General features: G+C 39.0%; 1 protein-coding gene across 3 annotated transcripts in view; it reads right to left on the reverse strand.

The window, feature by feature from the left end:
• The window catches only part of BRCA1 (BRCA1 DNA repair associated), a 55,770-nt gene that overhangs the window by 18,171 nt on the left and 20,234 nt on the right, over positions 1-17,365 (reverse strand). The window contains exons 9-14 of one of the 3 annotated variants that reach the window (XM_046676722.1): positions 16,119-16,195; positions 15,377-15,493; positions 12,077-12,784; positions 11,575-11,663; positions 6,399-6,570; positions 1,371-1,497 (exon numbers count right to left, since the gene is read on the reverse strand). In XM_046676722.1, coding sequence (XP_046532678.1) covers positions 1,371-1,497; positions 6,399-6,570; positions 11,575-11,663; positions 12,077-12,784; positions 15,377-15,493; positions 16,119-16,195 — 1,290 coding nt within the window. Of the gene's footprint in view, positions 1-1,370; positions 1,498-6,398; positions 6,571-11,574; positions 11,664-12,076; positions 15,494-16,118; positions 16,196-17,365 lie in introns of all 3 variants that reach the window. The other 2 variants (XM_046676721.1, XM_046676719.1) reach the window with 2 other exon arrangements.

Genomic DNA, 17,365 nt, shown 5'->3' on the forward strand with positions numbered 1-17,365 from the left:
TTGCCACTCACTCAAATTCTATACACTATTCCACTTGAGTCCAAATGGATTTTAGAATCAGATCTCTCATGAAGAGAGACAGTTGATTAATTTTGACATCACTACACTCATTCTTCCTACTCAGTTTTGGCAAAATTCACAGAATGATCCCTACCTCCTGCCTTTTCAATGTCCAAAGTCATTCTAAACACAAACATCAGCTATAAAACATTGTTAGAAGAGCAAATGCACCCATAATTGTTCTACTCATTCAGGTGTTTAGAATTTTGCTGAATAAGATATTTATTAACAGATTTAAAGGACCTCAGAGATAGCTAATAAATTCAAACAATTATTAGGTGTTTACTATGAGTCAGTCAGGCACTGAAGATAGGCCCTGAGGATTAAAGATGAGCAAGACCAGAAGTGCTGCTCTCAAGTAGTCTAGTAGATGGAGGAAGTTCAACGAATGAGTAGGTTCTCTAATAGAAGTCTCTATAGGGTACAGTGGGGAGGGGGAGGAGCAGGAATATTTAGTCTGAATATTAAATGGATGGTTAGCTCAATTGGTTAAAGCATGGCAATAAGGTCATTACCTCTAAACATGGGTCTAGTGCCTGTGGAGGCCAGATCTTTCCATTCTCTGTCACAGCCACAATGCCAGTACCCCAGCCTTAAAAAATATATCCTTAGTCTAGTCCAAGAGGCTTGGAAAAGATGATGTGATTAAATTATTGACAACTTGTCACTACTCCCAGAAAGATAAGTAAAAAATGTACATATACTCAGTAGGAACTCAATAAATATGAATTCCTTTTCCTTCCTAGAGTGTGAGATGTGTGACTCTAACGGCTCTGAGACTCTTTCCTGAACTATCAAATAGGAATAATAGTCCAGGACTCATCCTTCTATGCTCACTGCTGTTGTAAAGAGCCAATGAGGAAGTAGGTAAAGTATTTTTGAAAATATAAAGTGTTATACAGTCTTATTTCAATAGTGACTTGAAAAGACATCTCTGAAAGATATTCTGAATATTTCCTGGGGTAAATCAAGTTAAACTTTTTCTAGAAAGGCAAAAACTTCAATTAGGGCAAGGACTGCCTTGGAGGAGTCAACTGTCAGCCTCCAGCCTTGTTTAGCTTTCAGTTCTGTATTTTATTCTGACCTCCAGAAGGAACAGATCTACTGAGCATTTCTCATGTTGTAGCTCATGCCTTATTACGTCCAAAAAGCCATATGCAATTAAACGAAGTGTCCTAGAGCATTGAGAGGTTAGAAATGTCTGAGTACAGAAAACTAGAGAAAGTAGGGTAAAAAAATTTAACACTAAGAGTTCAATATAAGTAAAGGTATTACTTAGATACTACAACTTGACATTTATTACTTCTTACCTTTCCATTTCTGGTTCTCTATTTTTACTGGTGGAACTATCCAGAGATATTTGAAACTTGTCAGCAGAAAGGTTTTCTGGATTCTGGCTTATAGGATATTCACTACTTTTCTCTGAAGTTAATACTGCTTTAAATGGAATAAGAAAACAAAAAATCAATTTTACTGCCTTCTCCTAATGGTGATAATTCAGGTGAAGATAGCGATTTTTTCAAAAGCAGCAATCTGTGACAATCAAATTGGTTTTTAAATAAGTATGTCCTACGGAATTTTACAAACACAAGTGATGTAGCACCAACTGGAACTAAATAACTGAAAAATAATAATGACAACAAAAAGGAACACTTTAAGACTGAGTAAATGCAGATACCTAGCTGAGATAAGGTTGAAAAAACCCTATATTTATATTTTTTGGCCCTGAATAAGGAAACAAGAATAGGAAATGAATTTTTATCTCTGCAGCAAAATAAATTATACTCAGATCGCTTTAGATAATAGGAAAGAGAAAGTACTGGAAAACGCAAAGGCACATTTCCTTTTCCATCTCTATTGCCTCCACATCAAAGACTGGATAGGACAGGGGTTTGATCTTTTGCACACGGGGGGATACAAGAGGGGCAGAGTCAGATGAGAAAGAAAAAACAGGTGACGTTTTTCTTCACATTTTCAATTACTAGGAAAAAAGCCAAGAAACCAATACACACAAAAAAACCAAAGTGCCAACTGATAAGAAACCTTGAAGTAATACATGGAAATAATGATAAAACAGCACAAAAAAGGAAAACACACAAAACAGACCCAAGGCAAAGTTCTGGCATGTTAGTACATCCTTTTTATTTATTAATTCCTCCAAATGTATTATTGTGCCACTGCTTTCTAGGAAGTGGGTTAAAGACAGAAATACTTAAAGAGCAAAAACAAGTACTTAAAAATTACAAATGTCATCTATCCATTAAAAAGTCATTGATGACTAATTTATTTTGAGCTTTTATTAGAAAAGCTAAAATCCATAAATTGAGGCAGAAAATTTTAAACAAATGGCTAGCTTAATTAAACTGTTTTTTAAGACACTGGGTAGCTTGGGGGAAATAATCATTGATTTCCTGAGTTAATCCTCAAATGCATTATTTGTAGTTTCCTTTATGCTCATCTTTTCTGGACCTGAGTTTCTAGGAACACAAGAACTCTGCCTGGAGCTACCAGCTGCTGAAAGGAAGCAGGGTCTAACCCTGAACCAGCAGATTTTTCTTTCAACAGGGTATGTAAAGCCTTCTAATATAGGCACCATTTCCCCCCAAATATAGGGTGATAACTCATAAAAGGTAATGTGCAGTCTCTGAGGAATCACACCAAAAAGAATTAACCACTGGAAAGGGTTTAAACAAAAAGTGAAAGAGTCGGGGGAAGCCTCAGACAAAGATATTAAAAAGTCATTCGATCAGAGGCTGGCCCTATGGCCGAGTGGTGAAGTTCGCGCGTTCCGCTCCAGGCAGCCCAGTGTTTCGTTGGTTCGAATCCTGGGCGCCGACATGGCACTGCTCAGCAAACCACACTGAGGCAGCGTCCCACATACCACAACGAAGAATATACAACTATGTACCGGGGGGCTTTGGGGAGAAAAAGGAAAAAAATAAAATCTTAAAAAAAAAAGTCATTCGATCACCTGAATGCTTAGCAGATGAGTTCCCCTTTTCACTACAGTGGGGTTCAAGCTACTTCCAGGAAGAAGATAAGATAAGCTGAGTTAGGATTCAGTAACTCAATAGCACCTAAAAAACACAGGGCAAAACTTTTCTGCTCTTCTTTTTCCTTAATCCTTATTTCATAGATGCAGGGATCCGGAGCCCCAGTACTGGAACAGTACCATAGTCCCCCTTAAATCATTCTCTCAGCTGGTGGTCTTAGCATGTTATGTTCTTCATGGGTAGGGAATATGGGCCAGACCAAACATTTGATAACTCTTCTGCCTATTAGCTGCTAAGCACTGTGCAAAGTATTCGGAAGAATCAAAGGAAAAGACACTGGGGATGAAGGAAGGAGATATTAAGAAATGAAAAACTATAAAATACAGAACTCATAATGAAATTCAGCTTTAAAAAGTGCATAACTCCCCCACCCCAACTGATTCCGAATTTCCAGGGGAGGAGCCTAGGAATTTTTAACAAGTGCTTCCAGGAATGAGCATACTGCAGAACAGAAAAGCTCGGCTGTTTGCAAATCACTTCCACTTAACAGGCTATGATCTTACAAATGCTAATGTTTGCTTTATGAATGACAGGTAATCCAGGAGAAAGAAAACAACAAAGTGCCTGATGTGAAATAGCTTTACCTGCAGAAAGAGGTACACATAATTTATAACAGGTAAGTATATACATTTGCACAAAAGTATTATGCAGGCTTCGGAATGACCCTTAGATAAACAGTAGGGCAGATCTATGCTGAGGGCAAGACATTGATGTAAAGACCCTAAAAAAAGGGACTTTTGTCATCTTTAAGAATACTGGATCTTAAATAGGGGGTAGAGTCCCTGTAGGAACTCTCTGTACTATCATTGCTCCTTTTCTGTAAATCTAAACTTATTCAAAAATAAAAAGTTTATTAAAAATATATGTCATTAGTACAGCTGAAGGTAAACAAAACTCCTTTTCCAAAGATTAAGAAGTTTGCTTGAGGGGCCGGCCTGGTGGCGCAGCGGTTAAGTGCGCACGTTCTGCTTCGGCAGCCCGGGGTTTGCCGGTTCAGATCCCAGGTGCGGACATGGCACCACTTGGCAAACCATGCTGTGGCAGGCGTCCCACATAGAAAGCAGAGGAAGATGGGCATGGATGTTAGCACAGGGCCAGTCTTCCTCAGCAAAAAGAGGAGGATTGGCAGCAGTTAGCTGAGGGTTAATCTTCCTCAAAAAAAAAAAAGGAAGTTTGCTTGAATTTCAGTTAGACTCACACCAATTTAAGAGGGAAAAATGCACAAAACTTAAGTTGGTATTAAGTTGATGCTCAAAACATTTCAGAAATAAAGCCACAAAATTCCACAATCCATACCCAGAAATTTTCTTTCCGTAAGTCTGGGGTGGGTTTTAGAGTTTTAATCATGCGAATTAAAACATTCATTGAGCACCTACTGTGTTCCAGGGCCAGGGCTAAGGGTTCTCTGCCCTCATGGGCCTACATTCTAGTAGGAGGTAAAGAGGAACTCTAAACAATACAGAAAACAAATTACAGATTGTTAAAAGTTAATAAGGGCTGTGAAAAAAATAACAGTATAACAGAGTAAAGTAGGGCTGGAAAAGTCAGAGAGGTAAAAGTTACAACAAAACCACAGCAGTTATGGTAGATCTCATTAAGAAGTAGCATTTGAACACATGTTCAAGTTATGCAAATACGAGTGGTCATGGAAGACATTCTCTATGGAGTTGCGAGAGGAGAACTTCTTTTTTTTAACCAGGAAATTCTCATAAGCCTCTCCTCCCTCCTCTCAGCATTTACCCACCTATCTCAGAACTCTGAGGATGTGACAATTTCATGAGAAAGTAGACCAATGAATAAGTGTACTACAAAGGATAGAGTAACAGCTCCTAACAAAAATGTTTTATATAGAGATTCAGAAGAAATTTTCAAAAAGGTTTTCAAATCCATAGCAAAATAGAATACATAAAAATAAGCACTTACGAAATTTAAAAATAAAAAGCAAGCAAGCCACAAAGAAACACTTTGTCTACAGATCTTCAGGAAAAAATAAACATATACACACCCCCAAAGATGAGACAGTAGATTTACACACACGTTCAAAACCAGACAATAACATTTTATAGCTCGTGCGTTAAAATCGAAAGACTAGTCTGCTTTTAGACTGAAGATGGTGAAAGCACCCCAAAGAAAAGAATTGTCTGAGGATGAGACTTTGGACTTCATTATTTGGGAGATGAATTAAATGAAGATATAGTTACAAAGAAAGCATTTAAGGAAATACATTTTGAATCACTGCCATAGCAACAGAGTTCCCAGCTTCTCATGCATGAGCTACTGTTTCTCGCTGAACATAAAAATACTGCAAGGCACACTCTGGGACCAAGGCCACTATTCTGAATAATTAAGACTTGAATTCCTAGAAAGACTCAAAGGAAGGCCCCATGGCCCCCAGTAGGACTGGGGAAGGGAGTGATGAAGAAAAGAAATTTAACACTAAGTTGTCTGAGTAGGCATCACTGAGAAGGTAGTGAAGAACACTTTGGGAGGGCTCACCAGACTTACCTGTTACTAAGCACCAGCTCCCCCTCTGGAAGCCATGCCTGTGCCTGGCCTCTCAACTACGTGCCTACGTATTTGCACCTATTTAAAAACCTGTCTGATGTGCTGCCTTTCACAAGGCAGCAATTAAAAACTCAATTAAAAACTCAAATTTCCATCTCACTTTCCTTCATTTATGCCATGTTATTCCTCAGCTCAGTGCTCACTTCTTATAGGAAGACAGTTCTGATCAACTCCACCTGCCTGACTACTCCAAATGCCTCCTCTCAGAGGTACATGTGACGTGTTGATAACTATAATGTTGTTATAGAGCACCTGGCTGCTGCACAGTTGGGCTTTCTGTGGATCGAGGTGCGGTTCCTAAAGTATAGGACAACTCTCCCTATAAACCAGAAAGCGCATTAAATAGGGCTTTGTGATCTAACACCAGTGTTATAAGGAATATGTCTGAGTGTTTTTTTATAAGCTTTCTAATATGATAGGGTTACCTATTTCCAATCTCCCCCATTACACTCAGCTTCCTATAGCTCTCCATGGCATCTCCTCATTGTAGGTACTCAGTCAATGATACTTAATGACTGTCTTCGTCCGTCTGAATGGTAAATTAGCTGTGAGCAGGGACTAGAACCAAGGCTCTAAAATTACCTACGGAGTGACTCAGCAAATACATGCTGAGCAAAGATCATAAAATGTTGGCGTTAGGTCCAGACTTTTCAGGAGGAGAAAGGCTTAGGGAGGGAAGAATTTTGCTTAAGATAACAGTGTTTGGCCAATATTACAAACCTCTTTCTGATGTGTTTTGTTCTGGATTTAGCAGGTCCTCAGAGGCACAAGAATCAGCTATGAGGGAAGGGGAGCGGTTAGAAGGCTGGCTCCCGTGCTGCTCTAACACAGCTTCCAGCTCGGCCATCTTCTGCTGAAGCTTTATCAGGTTATCTTGCATGGTATCCCTCTGCTGCAAACACAAGAAATGACACCAAGAAAGTTGCACTCTTTTAGAAACTTGCCAGAAAGCAAGAATATGTCACAACAATTAATTTTAGTATGGGAATTAAAATCATCTAGTATGGAATTATGAGTTCTGGTTGAACACCTTTTAATCCAAGCATATTCATGCAATTAATGCCCATGGAATTATTTCAGAATGTTAGAGGAGGAAAAAAAATTCCTCAAACTCTCCCAAATAGACTTGCTTTATTGTGATGTCCTTTTGAAAATAGTTATTTTCTTTTAAAGCTAAGGAGTGAAAAAGAATTATGGTACTTAAACACTTTTGATATTTAAAATTAGCATGATTCTGTTAACATTTCACACAGGCTGTGTTTCAAAGATTTGGTATTGTGGAACTCACAAGAGACTTTGGTTAGTCTATATAAAAATGTCTGATTTCTGGTTTGTGAGGACTCTTCCTTTTCTGGGAGTCTCTGAACATTTAGTTTCTAACGGAAACAGTAAAGAGCTAATTCATTAATTTATCTATTTGTTCATTCAACAGCTACTTGTTGACCATCTCTTAGATGCCAGGCACTGTCCTAGTGTTGGGCATACAGTTCTCATGGTTCTGCCTTTCTGGATGGGGACAGGGTACCTGGAGATCACAGAGCAGGACCTGCTAGAGGGAAGGATCCAACAGAAAGAGCCCTAGAAAAGCCTGTGAGAGCAGCTGTTGTTTTCAATTCAAGATAACGGGCTCTTCTAGCTTATGGGGCTCCTGAGGTTTATTTCTCCATTTTAAGAAAAACTCTGCTAAATCTAAGGGTTTTGATAAGCAAAGTATTTGGTAAGTAAGGAGCTTTCCAAAACATACACTTCTTCATTACTTTTAGAAGGAGCATCAGTGGTTGCCAGCAAACCCAGGGGAAACACAGATTGTTTCACCCTCCGTTTCTTCTTCTTCTGATCCTTGAAAATGACTTTGCCCACTACTAAAAACACCACGTACTTTCTCCTGCTACACTGAGTTCAGTTTTCAGGAGGTTTTTATGAGCAGAAAACGTATTCCCAGTTTCACAAAGGCTTCCACTGCTACCCTGAGACTGCTTTGCTGCCAAAGTCTGCAGCAGCGCCATTGCCACCACGTGGTGCTTGTGAGTAGTTCCTTCACTGATCAAACCCTAGCCAAAGGCTTGCCTCAGTAAATCTGGAATGACACCACACAGATTTCCAATAAGCTTCAGAAGCTGTTTTAGGCACTACTGTCAGGAACATCACATCTAACCTCTACATAGCTGTTCAACAGGTTAGAAAATCCAAAAATAGTAATGGGAGAATTATAGTTAGATAACTTTCCTTTGGGTTTCCCAGAGGAATTACTTTATAACTTAGACAAATTCCCCTGTAGGCAATCGGCCAGATACACTTGGGAGACCAAACCCAAATTGGTGACCAAGTTTTCTTGATTCTAATTCTTAAGTCTTTCTTGAATTAGCCCTCCTCTTCTTTTCTATTCCCACCATGCTACTCTGATCTCTACTTTTAATACAGCTACATTACTGTGGAAGTTCCCTAAAAGCCATGTTTATCATGTCTCTTTCTTCCATAAGGACCTTGGCGGTATGCCACTGCTCAGATAATAAGTTAATACTTTCTGAACACTATATAATTAGCACTCATTATTGCCCTCAGGATAAAGTCCAAATTCCTAAGCATAGCATTCAAAAAGCCCTTCATAGCCCCATCTTATCTCTTATTTCTCCCCAAAACTACCCATATGCTCTGTTTTCCAGTCACTCAGGACAACTCTGTGCTTTGTGGGCATTTCATGCCTCTGTGCCTTTGCCTCGATTGCTGCCTCCCTTCTCTTTCCAACTTGGAAAAATTCTTCTCATCTTTCAAAGCCCAGCTCGAATGTCTCCTTTGGAAGTCCTCACCAATACATCCCGTCAGAACAGGGGATCCCTCACTACTTCATTTATACTGCTCATGCGTTAGTATACTAAAGTGGAATATATGACCCTCCTTGATGGGAGGAATCTTTCCTTAATCATTTTTGTATCCCCAATACCTAGCAGACAGTAAGTACTCAGTAAATGTTTAATGCAGAAATGAGTTACCAAATGAATATAGTTAATCAGTCTTTGATAAAAAACAGATGCTAATGATACCAAATTAGGATTTCTCTGTCTCTTATATATACTTCTCCTCAGTTCTGTATAACAGAGAGGGAAAGATCCCACTTCATTCTGCCTGTCTGTGCTACTCTAGATTCAAGTTAGCCCTAATATCTGACTAGCTCTGTTTTGAGTAGATGCTTGATAAAAACACTTTGCAAAATGAATCTTGAACAAATAGACATATCTCTGGGAATAAGATCAGGAATATAAAAAACAAGGAGGTAGTTTATTGAATGTTAAATATAACAGAATATGGCTAAGGCAGATGGAATCAGAAACTGCTGATCAGGAACACTCCAACCTACTTTAAAACACAAAGGACAAAAAGGTGAAAGGCATATTGACAGAGTCCCAAATCCATTCCCAGAAAGAATCATAGGAATTGCAAACAGAGAAAAGGCCTCCTAAGTCTTTTCATTAATTTAGTCACCATGGCAATCCTGCAGAAGTGGAGAATACTGGTGAGAACTCAGGTACAGAACAGGCAGTCATCTCAAAGGTTTTCTCCTGACTCCAGCAGGCTAGAGGGATTTGCTCTGCATAGAAAATGGGCAGTAGAAGACAAGCCCTCTCTCTTTGTAGTCCTCATAGCAATGCCAAGATTTAGAATATTTTAAAACTGGATACCACCCAGTGTGGGCAAAGGTACAGGAAAATGGGAACTACCAAGTACCAGAGAGGCTGAAAGAGCACAGATTGGTTCAGGGTTCGTCAGTTAGGATCCCAAGTGCGGACACGGCACCGCTTGGCAACCCATGCTGTGGTAGGCGTCCCATATATAAAGTAGAGGAAGATGGGCACGGATGTTAGCTCAGGGCCAGGCTTCCTCAGCAAAAAGAGGAGGATTGGCGGGAGATGTTAGCTCAGGGCTAATCTTCCTCAAAAAAAAAAAAAAGACCAAAAATTCCAGTCCCAGGAATTTATACTAAGGAAATCATTGGGGATGTGGGCAAATTTTTAGCTATCAATATACTACTCCAGTGCTGTGCAAAATAGCAAACTGTGTCTCTGACTCTGATTGAATAAATCATGGTATATCCTAAAAATAAACTCATTGAAGAAAATTTAATGACATAGCAAAAACTACATTACAATGTAAGTATGTAGAGTATTATCTGAATATCTTTAAAGATAAGGTATACACATATACCCCAGTGCACATACAGGAAGAGTGGAAGAATATATACCAATAAGTTAATAGGAATTTTGTCTAGATAACTCATAGAATTTAATTTTTTAAATAGTTAATATAAGCGCTTGGTATAAAATTCAAGGTGCAAAAGGATATTCAGAGAAAAGTAAGGCTTCCTTCTTCCTCTTCTCTTCAGTCATCTATTTCCCCACCTGAAGGCCAATTATTACCCGTCTTCTGTGTATCTTTCCAGAAATAAATGCTAAAATTTACCAAACTATCCTCTTTGGATGACTTTATAAATTGTGATAAAATTTACCATTTTTAAGTATATAGTCAGTGGCATTAAATATTTTCACATTGTTGCCAACCATCATCACTATCTCTCTCCAGAACTTTTTCATCATCCCAAACTGAAATTCTGTCCCCAATAAACAGTAACTCCCCATCTCGTCCCCCCAACCCAAGTACTATTCTACTTTCTATCTCTACGGATTTGACTATTCTAGGTACCTCTTATAAGTGGAATCATATAATATTTGTCCTGTAGTGTCTGGCTTATTTCACTTAACAAGGTTTTCAAGATTCATCCATGGATAATTTTTCTTTATCTGTATTTTCTAAGTTTTCTATGATGCACATGTATAACTTTAGAAGACTATCAGGCCTTTCTCAGTTTTATCTATCCTGGCACTTCAGGAAGTTCAGAAAAAATGTCATTCACTTGCTGGCAGCTGAAGATGCATTTAAGATTTAGATGAGAAAAAGAAGTCGTGGCAGGATGATTCAAGGCAGTCCAGGATTCTTCACTTTAAGAATGTGCCTATTACAGTTCAGAGAAGATAAGTAAATTGCCTAGAGTAACACGGCCAGGTATAGAGCTCTCACCACTATTACCACCAGCAATCACTGTGTGCACATTCTGAAAAGAATAAGCTGACATGGGCCAGAATTTTTGAATATGAGAACTTGGAAAATTTTGGTGCCACTTCCACAATATAAAAATTAGGAGACAGAGCCAGGTTCTACAAGGAGGTAACGTTAATTTTTAAATGTTATGATAGAGAACACTTTTTCTGGTAGACTATTCTCCCTAGAGTGATGAAACATTCATGTTACCAAATGTTGTAGATATGACAAAACTGCAATCCCCTTCAAAAGTCACCAAAACATTGGTCTTGACCAATGGGTACAGGAAATAAAATTGTGTACATTCCTTCTGAAGAAAAAAGAGGACTTATAGGCACTAAAGAACAAACAACCAGCAGATTCAAAAAGAAAAGATGGAAAGAAATATCAACAAAACAGTGAAAGGCTACAAAGTCTCTAATAGGAAGAGAACTCTGTAGGCTCCAATTTGGCACTGAGAATAAACACACCTCTCTCTTTGATACAGTAGTGCTTTTGTATATGTTTTTGCTATAGGGCAAATGGGTTTTGAAGATTTAGCTTATTCATTAAATTCAGTATTTTGTGTTCTGCAGTGAGCTACGTGGTATATGTATATGTATATGTGTGTGTGTGTGTGTGTACGCAATAAAAAGTAGCATAAGTTCCATCCAGATGCTTACAATCTAATTTGAGGAGACAAGGTACCACACACAACTGTTACACCATTAATTCTAAAGGATGATATAAGCAAATGTAAGAATGCGGAATGCATATTACTGAATGCAGAGGACACCAGAAGCACACATCCACACATGCTTTTTACCTGAGTGGTTAAAATATCACTCTGAGAGGAGAGCCCTGAACAGTCTTCCGAGAGATTTGTTTCACTCACATACCCGGACGCTACTTCATCTGAAATGATAATAAAGATGGATTCTGATGTAAAAACAGACAGCAAATACTGCAACTTGCTGCATCTGTTTCTTCCCATTGGCAGGACAAATTTCACTTTCATGTCACATAAAATGATTACCATCCTTGTTTTGGGACACCTGGATTTCTTAGAAATCATAACAATGAAAACCAGAAGCAAGTCCACCAAGAATCCGGGCATTAAATCTCATTCAAATAGAAAAGGTGTTCTAAATGAATGAAGGACTTTTGAGGAAAAGCACCTTAGGAGGAAAATGTTTAAAAAGTTTAAGAAGCAGTTACTTTACTTGTACTTGGAAAATCGTAAAACGTGCTGCTCCCCAAAAGGTATAAACATTTAGCTCATTTCTATAAAATAGACGGGGGCAAACATGAAAACCTGGTTCCAATACCTAAGATTGAATCCACACTCTGCTCTTCGTGGTGACTATCCTCTTCCAGGCCAGGTTCCCGTTCGTCATCATCTGAAACCAATTCCTTGTCACTCACAACTTCGTGGTTTTCAGATTGTTCCCTCACTTGTTTGGAAGGAGGATCAAACATCAAGACAGGCTCCTGGGTGTTCGTATTAGCAGGCAAGTCTTCCAACGCACTGCACTGGGAAGAAAATAAGCTACCGGAACATCTCGCTTCCTCACTCAGGTGATGTTCCTGGCATGCCTCTGCCAACGCCACCTGGTGACTGCAGTCATCTAAGCTATTCTGCAATGATACTAGGCTCTCCTCTGTTTTCTTAGACAGACCTTCCGTGGCAGCAGCATGGCTGGTAGATTGAGAAGGTAGATTGGTTACTTTACCAAATAGTAAGTGTTGGAAGCAGGGAAGCTCTTCATCCTCACTAGACGTGTTCTCTTCTGAGGACTCTAATTTCCTGGCCCGTCTTTGGTGACCCTGAGCCAAACACATACGGCCTATAGGGCTAGGACTCCTTCTGAACTTTCCTTTCTGGACGCTTTTGCTAAAAACGGCAGATCTTTCCTTAACGCCACTTTCAGCAAAGCTGATATTTTCCTTTATTTCGTCATCATTTAACAGGTCATCAGGTGTCTCAGAACAAACCTGAGAAGCACAACTACTTCCCATAGGTTGTTCTAGGTTATCTGAAATTAGACACGGAGAAAAGTCTGTGTTAACAGCCTGAACTACTTCATTTTCTCCTTGCCTTTTTATTTCCGGATGTTTACAATTACTTATAGGAAGACTTTGCTTATAGACTTCAGGTTGCATAAGACCTAATCTGAGAATAGCATTTAATTTAGGTCCTCTGTTTCTGCCTAGTTCTGCTTGAATGTGTTCACCACTGGAACCTACTTCATTAATACTAGAGCCTACTTCATTAATACTGCTTGAGCTGACTTCTTTCAATGTGCTTTCTCTAATGTTATTTTGGCTAATTGTGCTCACTGTACTTTGAACAATGCTCTCATTTCCCATTGCTCTTTCAGGTGACAGTGACTGTTCCTCAAGCTTTCCCTCTGGCAGGTTTTTCTGACATACAGTTTTAACAGATGACCTGATGGGAGAAAGTGATGGTATATAATATGGGTTTTGTGAAATTCCATGTTTATTTGCAGTAATAAGTTCAGTTTCGTTGCCTCTGAACTGAGATGACTGACAAAGCCTAGAGGCTTCTTTTGTGCTACATTTGACATAGTCACCTGGCTTCTTATCTTTCTGACAAATCACAGGAAAGCCCACAGTTGTGTGAACTGACTGCACATTCTTGATTTTAGACTCTTTCTTTCCCTCCTTTCCTTCTTTTTGTCCACATTTAAGAGTGACTTTTGGACTTCGTTTCCTTAAGGACCTGGAGTGGTCACTGACTGTTGCACACTTCTTTTCTGGACTTCCTGGATTTGAAAACAGAGCAAATGACTGACGCTTTGAAACCTTGAACATATTCTGTAGATACTGCGTATCAAATTCACTCTCTTCCATTTCTATGCTTGTCTCCTGAGTGTGGTTAGCTTCACGTCTCAATGGATCCTTAACGCCCTGTGTATCATTTCTAGTATCCTTAGAACAATCATGGGTAAGTTCCTTGGGGTTTTCAATTGCTGCGCATAGATTTGCACATTGATTTGGCGCTGTTTTTGCCTTCCCTAGGGTGTCAGCTTCCAGCAGTGAGATACTATCCTGAGTCCCATAATCAGTATCAGGTACCAGTGAAATACCGGAACTCTCTACAGATCTTTCAGCTTGCAAACATTTTCCTCCACTTAATATCAGATCTTTGGGGTCTTTGGCACTATTAGACAGTTGATTTGCTCCTAGGTTCTGTTCTATTTCTTCTCTTTGAAGGCTAGGATTGACAAACTCATGAAGTTTATTAGAACTTGAACAGTTAGTAAAAAAACCAGGTATGTTTGTTAATTTTAGCTCTGGAAAAGCATCACTGGCAAGTCTTTTATTTATTTGTTCATTTGGCTTGTTACTCTTTTCGGCTCCAGTGGCAGGTTCTTTATCTTCCATGAGTTGAAGCTTTTTGCTGTGTCTGACCGGCATTTGGTCAGAATTTTTTTTCTTCACCTCTTCACTACTAGAACAACTATCGATTTGTAGTTCAGTATGATTAGGTGGGCTTGGATTTTTACTGACTACTAGTTCAAGTGCATGAATCTGCTTGGTACAAGACTTCCTCCTCAGCCTATTCTTCTTAGGTGCTTTTGAACTGTGGATATTTAATTCCAGTTCCAGATTGCCTATGCTGCTGCTTATAGGTTCAGCTTTAGTTCTGAAAGCAGATTCTGTCTCCAATGATTCTGTTAGGTTAGCGTTTTTCTCATTCTGAACATAATCGCCTTTTGTTTCATTCCCATGACCATTAGGAGTAATATGCATCACATGACTGTTCTGCTCTATTTGGTCAGTTCCCTCAGTTATCTTTTCAGGAGTCTTTTGGACAACTGCCAAATCTACTTTCTTGATAAAATCCTCAGGATGAAGGCCTGATGACGTTCTCCTTTTATGCTTCAGTCTATTTGTGAGTGGACGCTCTTGTGTAATCTGAGGTTCTATAGCAGATGCCCCTATAATTAGATCTTCAGTTATGTGGCTCAAGTTAGGGAAGCTTGCCTTCCTCCGATAGGTTTTCCCAAATATTCTATCTTCAATATTATTCTCTACCGGTTTGGAGCGGACTCTTTCACTTTCACATATTAAAGCACTAGAAGGATCACCAGCCATTAAGTCTATTTTCTCTGAAGAACCAGAATATCCACGTACTTCATTTGGAACTTCTACTGCACCAGCTACTTCTGTATTTGATTCAGGCCCTCTGTCACATGAGTCATCAGAAGTTAACATTTCCTCACTTCTGGAAAACCACTCATTAACTTTCTGTATGCTACTATTCAGTGTTATCCAAGGAACATCTTGGGAGTCTCTAGGACTGTCAGAGCGTGGAGGTTTCTGCTTATTCAGTTCTTCTCTCCCATACAGCGGATCAGCATTCAGAACTAGCTTTTCCTCTGAGTTGGGGGCCTGCCTATCATTACATGTTTCCTTACTTTCAGCCCATCTGCTCTGTTGGCTCTTTGCTAAGCCAGGCTGTTTGCTTTTATTACAGAATTCAGCCTTTTCTACATTCATTCTGTCTTTAGTGAGTAATAAACTGCTGTTCTCATGCTGCAATGAGCTGGCATGAGTATTTGTGCCACATGGCTCCACATGCAAGTTTGAAACAGAAATACCCTGATACTTTTCTGGATGCTTCTCAGCTGCATGCTTCTCAGTGGTGGTCAAATCTTTATTACTGGATTGATGATGTTCAATATTTGTTATGGCCTTCTCAGAAAACTCACAAGCAGCTGAAAGTATACAAAAACAACAAGGTGCTTAAAAAGTGAATTATCATTGAAAAATATGAACTTAATACAACTTAAGGGTGGAAATGAAGCAACTCACTATTTTTAGAGAAACTAACCTCATAAACTACCAAGTATACTGAAGATGTAGCTCACACTCTTTTGCTTAATTCCTATTTATCTAGATTCTCATTATTTCCACTCAAGATAATTAAAATTTTAACTTCAGAATTCTCCCTACTCATAAACCACATCTCTTACTTTCCTAACCTCTAACAGTGAATTAAAAGCAAACTGTTTGGGCATCAGATATGCAGTACTCTGTTCTATCTTCACACTCATCCTCCCTATATTTAAATACCAGTATGCAAAAGATGAAGCACAAACATATCAATTAAAAATAAAAGGCAACAACCAGTCACACAGGGTACTATTATAATCACATCAGTCTAGTGCCATTGAAATAGATCAGGCTGTACCATGACATCTGAGAAAGAATGATATTCTAGCTCTGCCAAGAGATGTGAATTATAAATGTCCCAAATGGTCTTCAGAATAATCTAATTACAGTACTGCAACTAACCATTCTTTCTTCACTACCTGTTAAGTTGAGAAGATTTGCCATTACCCTTTTTTGTAGGATTCAAACTGGCTTCAGCCCTGGCTCCTTGAGGAGTGATTTGTAACAATTCGTGGTCTCCCAAACTATGGAGAAAAGACAGAAGCCTTAATGAGAAACACTAGTTATATGCCCACAGAGTTGTCAAATGAGCAAGATGAAGCATTCTAGGGCTGCAATAAGCGGATCAATTTGATTCACTTTTTGAAATCTATTCTCTCCTTTAGTAACTTCTAGTCAAAATGGAATGGTCAAAGACTCAGGACACACAGTCACAAAAATCACAGCAGTAGTGTAGAACATTGCTTTATGGACACACAAATGAGAACCAAAATTTAAATGACAGCTAGAAGACAAAGACAAAAGACAGTAAAGAAAAACCCAACAAAACTTAAAAGTATATCTAAATAAAGGGAACACTGGGATGGAGGAGACATTCCAGTGGAGGCAAAGAATGCACCACTTGCCAACACTGCCTTCTGCGCTTCTTTTCAGGCTAAAAACCATTTCCTTCTAATTCAAAGATTAGGAAAAAGCCATCTGCAAATAAAATCTGATTGGCAATGACACCATCATTGTTCAGATAAACCATCACAGATCTCAGGGTCAAACGATAATCCTATGGAAAGTAATTTGACAGGTAACCCAGCTGAGAGTTGTTTGTAGATTATCGTATAATTTATATAGACAAAGTTTGAAGGATAGATGGAATTAAGGAACAGAGGAAGGAAAGAAGTGAAAATAAGAGTCCTCTAATGTTTTCACCTGCCACAATTCCCACTGTGTCAATATTACTGTACATGAGGAACTAAGCTAGAGCACAACCTGCTACTAGAAGCAAGTCTGTGTGGAGTTCTACTGATATTTTAAGCTCTTACAGACTCTTTAAGAAATCAAATGGGCCAGCCCCATGGCGGAGTGGTTAAGTTCACATGCTCTGCTTCAGCAGCCCAGGGTTAGCCAGTTAGGATCCTGGGCACAGACCTATTCACCACTCATCAAGTCATGCTGTGGTGGCATCCCACATAGAAGAACTAGGATGACCTACAACTAGGATATACAACTATGTACTGGGGCTTTGGGGAGGAAAAAAAAAAAAAGAGGAAGACTGGCAACAGATGTTAGCTCATGGACAATCTTCCTCACCAAAAAAAAAAAAAAGGAACGAAAGAAAGAAATCAAACAAAAAGGGTGTTTTCTCAGCTATAAAATGAGCAGATGATCTTTAAGGTCTACTCCAATGCCATGATTCTAAC

This window comes from Equus quagga, chromosome 11, assembly GCF_021613505.1.
Source record: "Equus quagga isolate Etosha38 chromosome 11, UCLA_HA_Equagga_1.0, whole genome shotgun sequence".
In the NCBI taxonomy this organism is placed as follows: domain Eukaryota; kingdom Metazoa; phylum Chordata; class Mammalia; order Perissodactyla; family Equidae; genus Equus; species Equus quagga.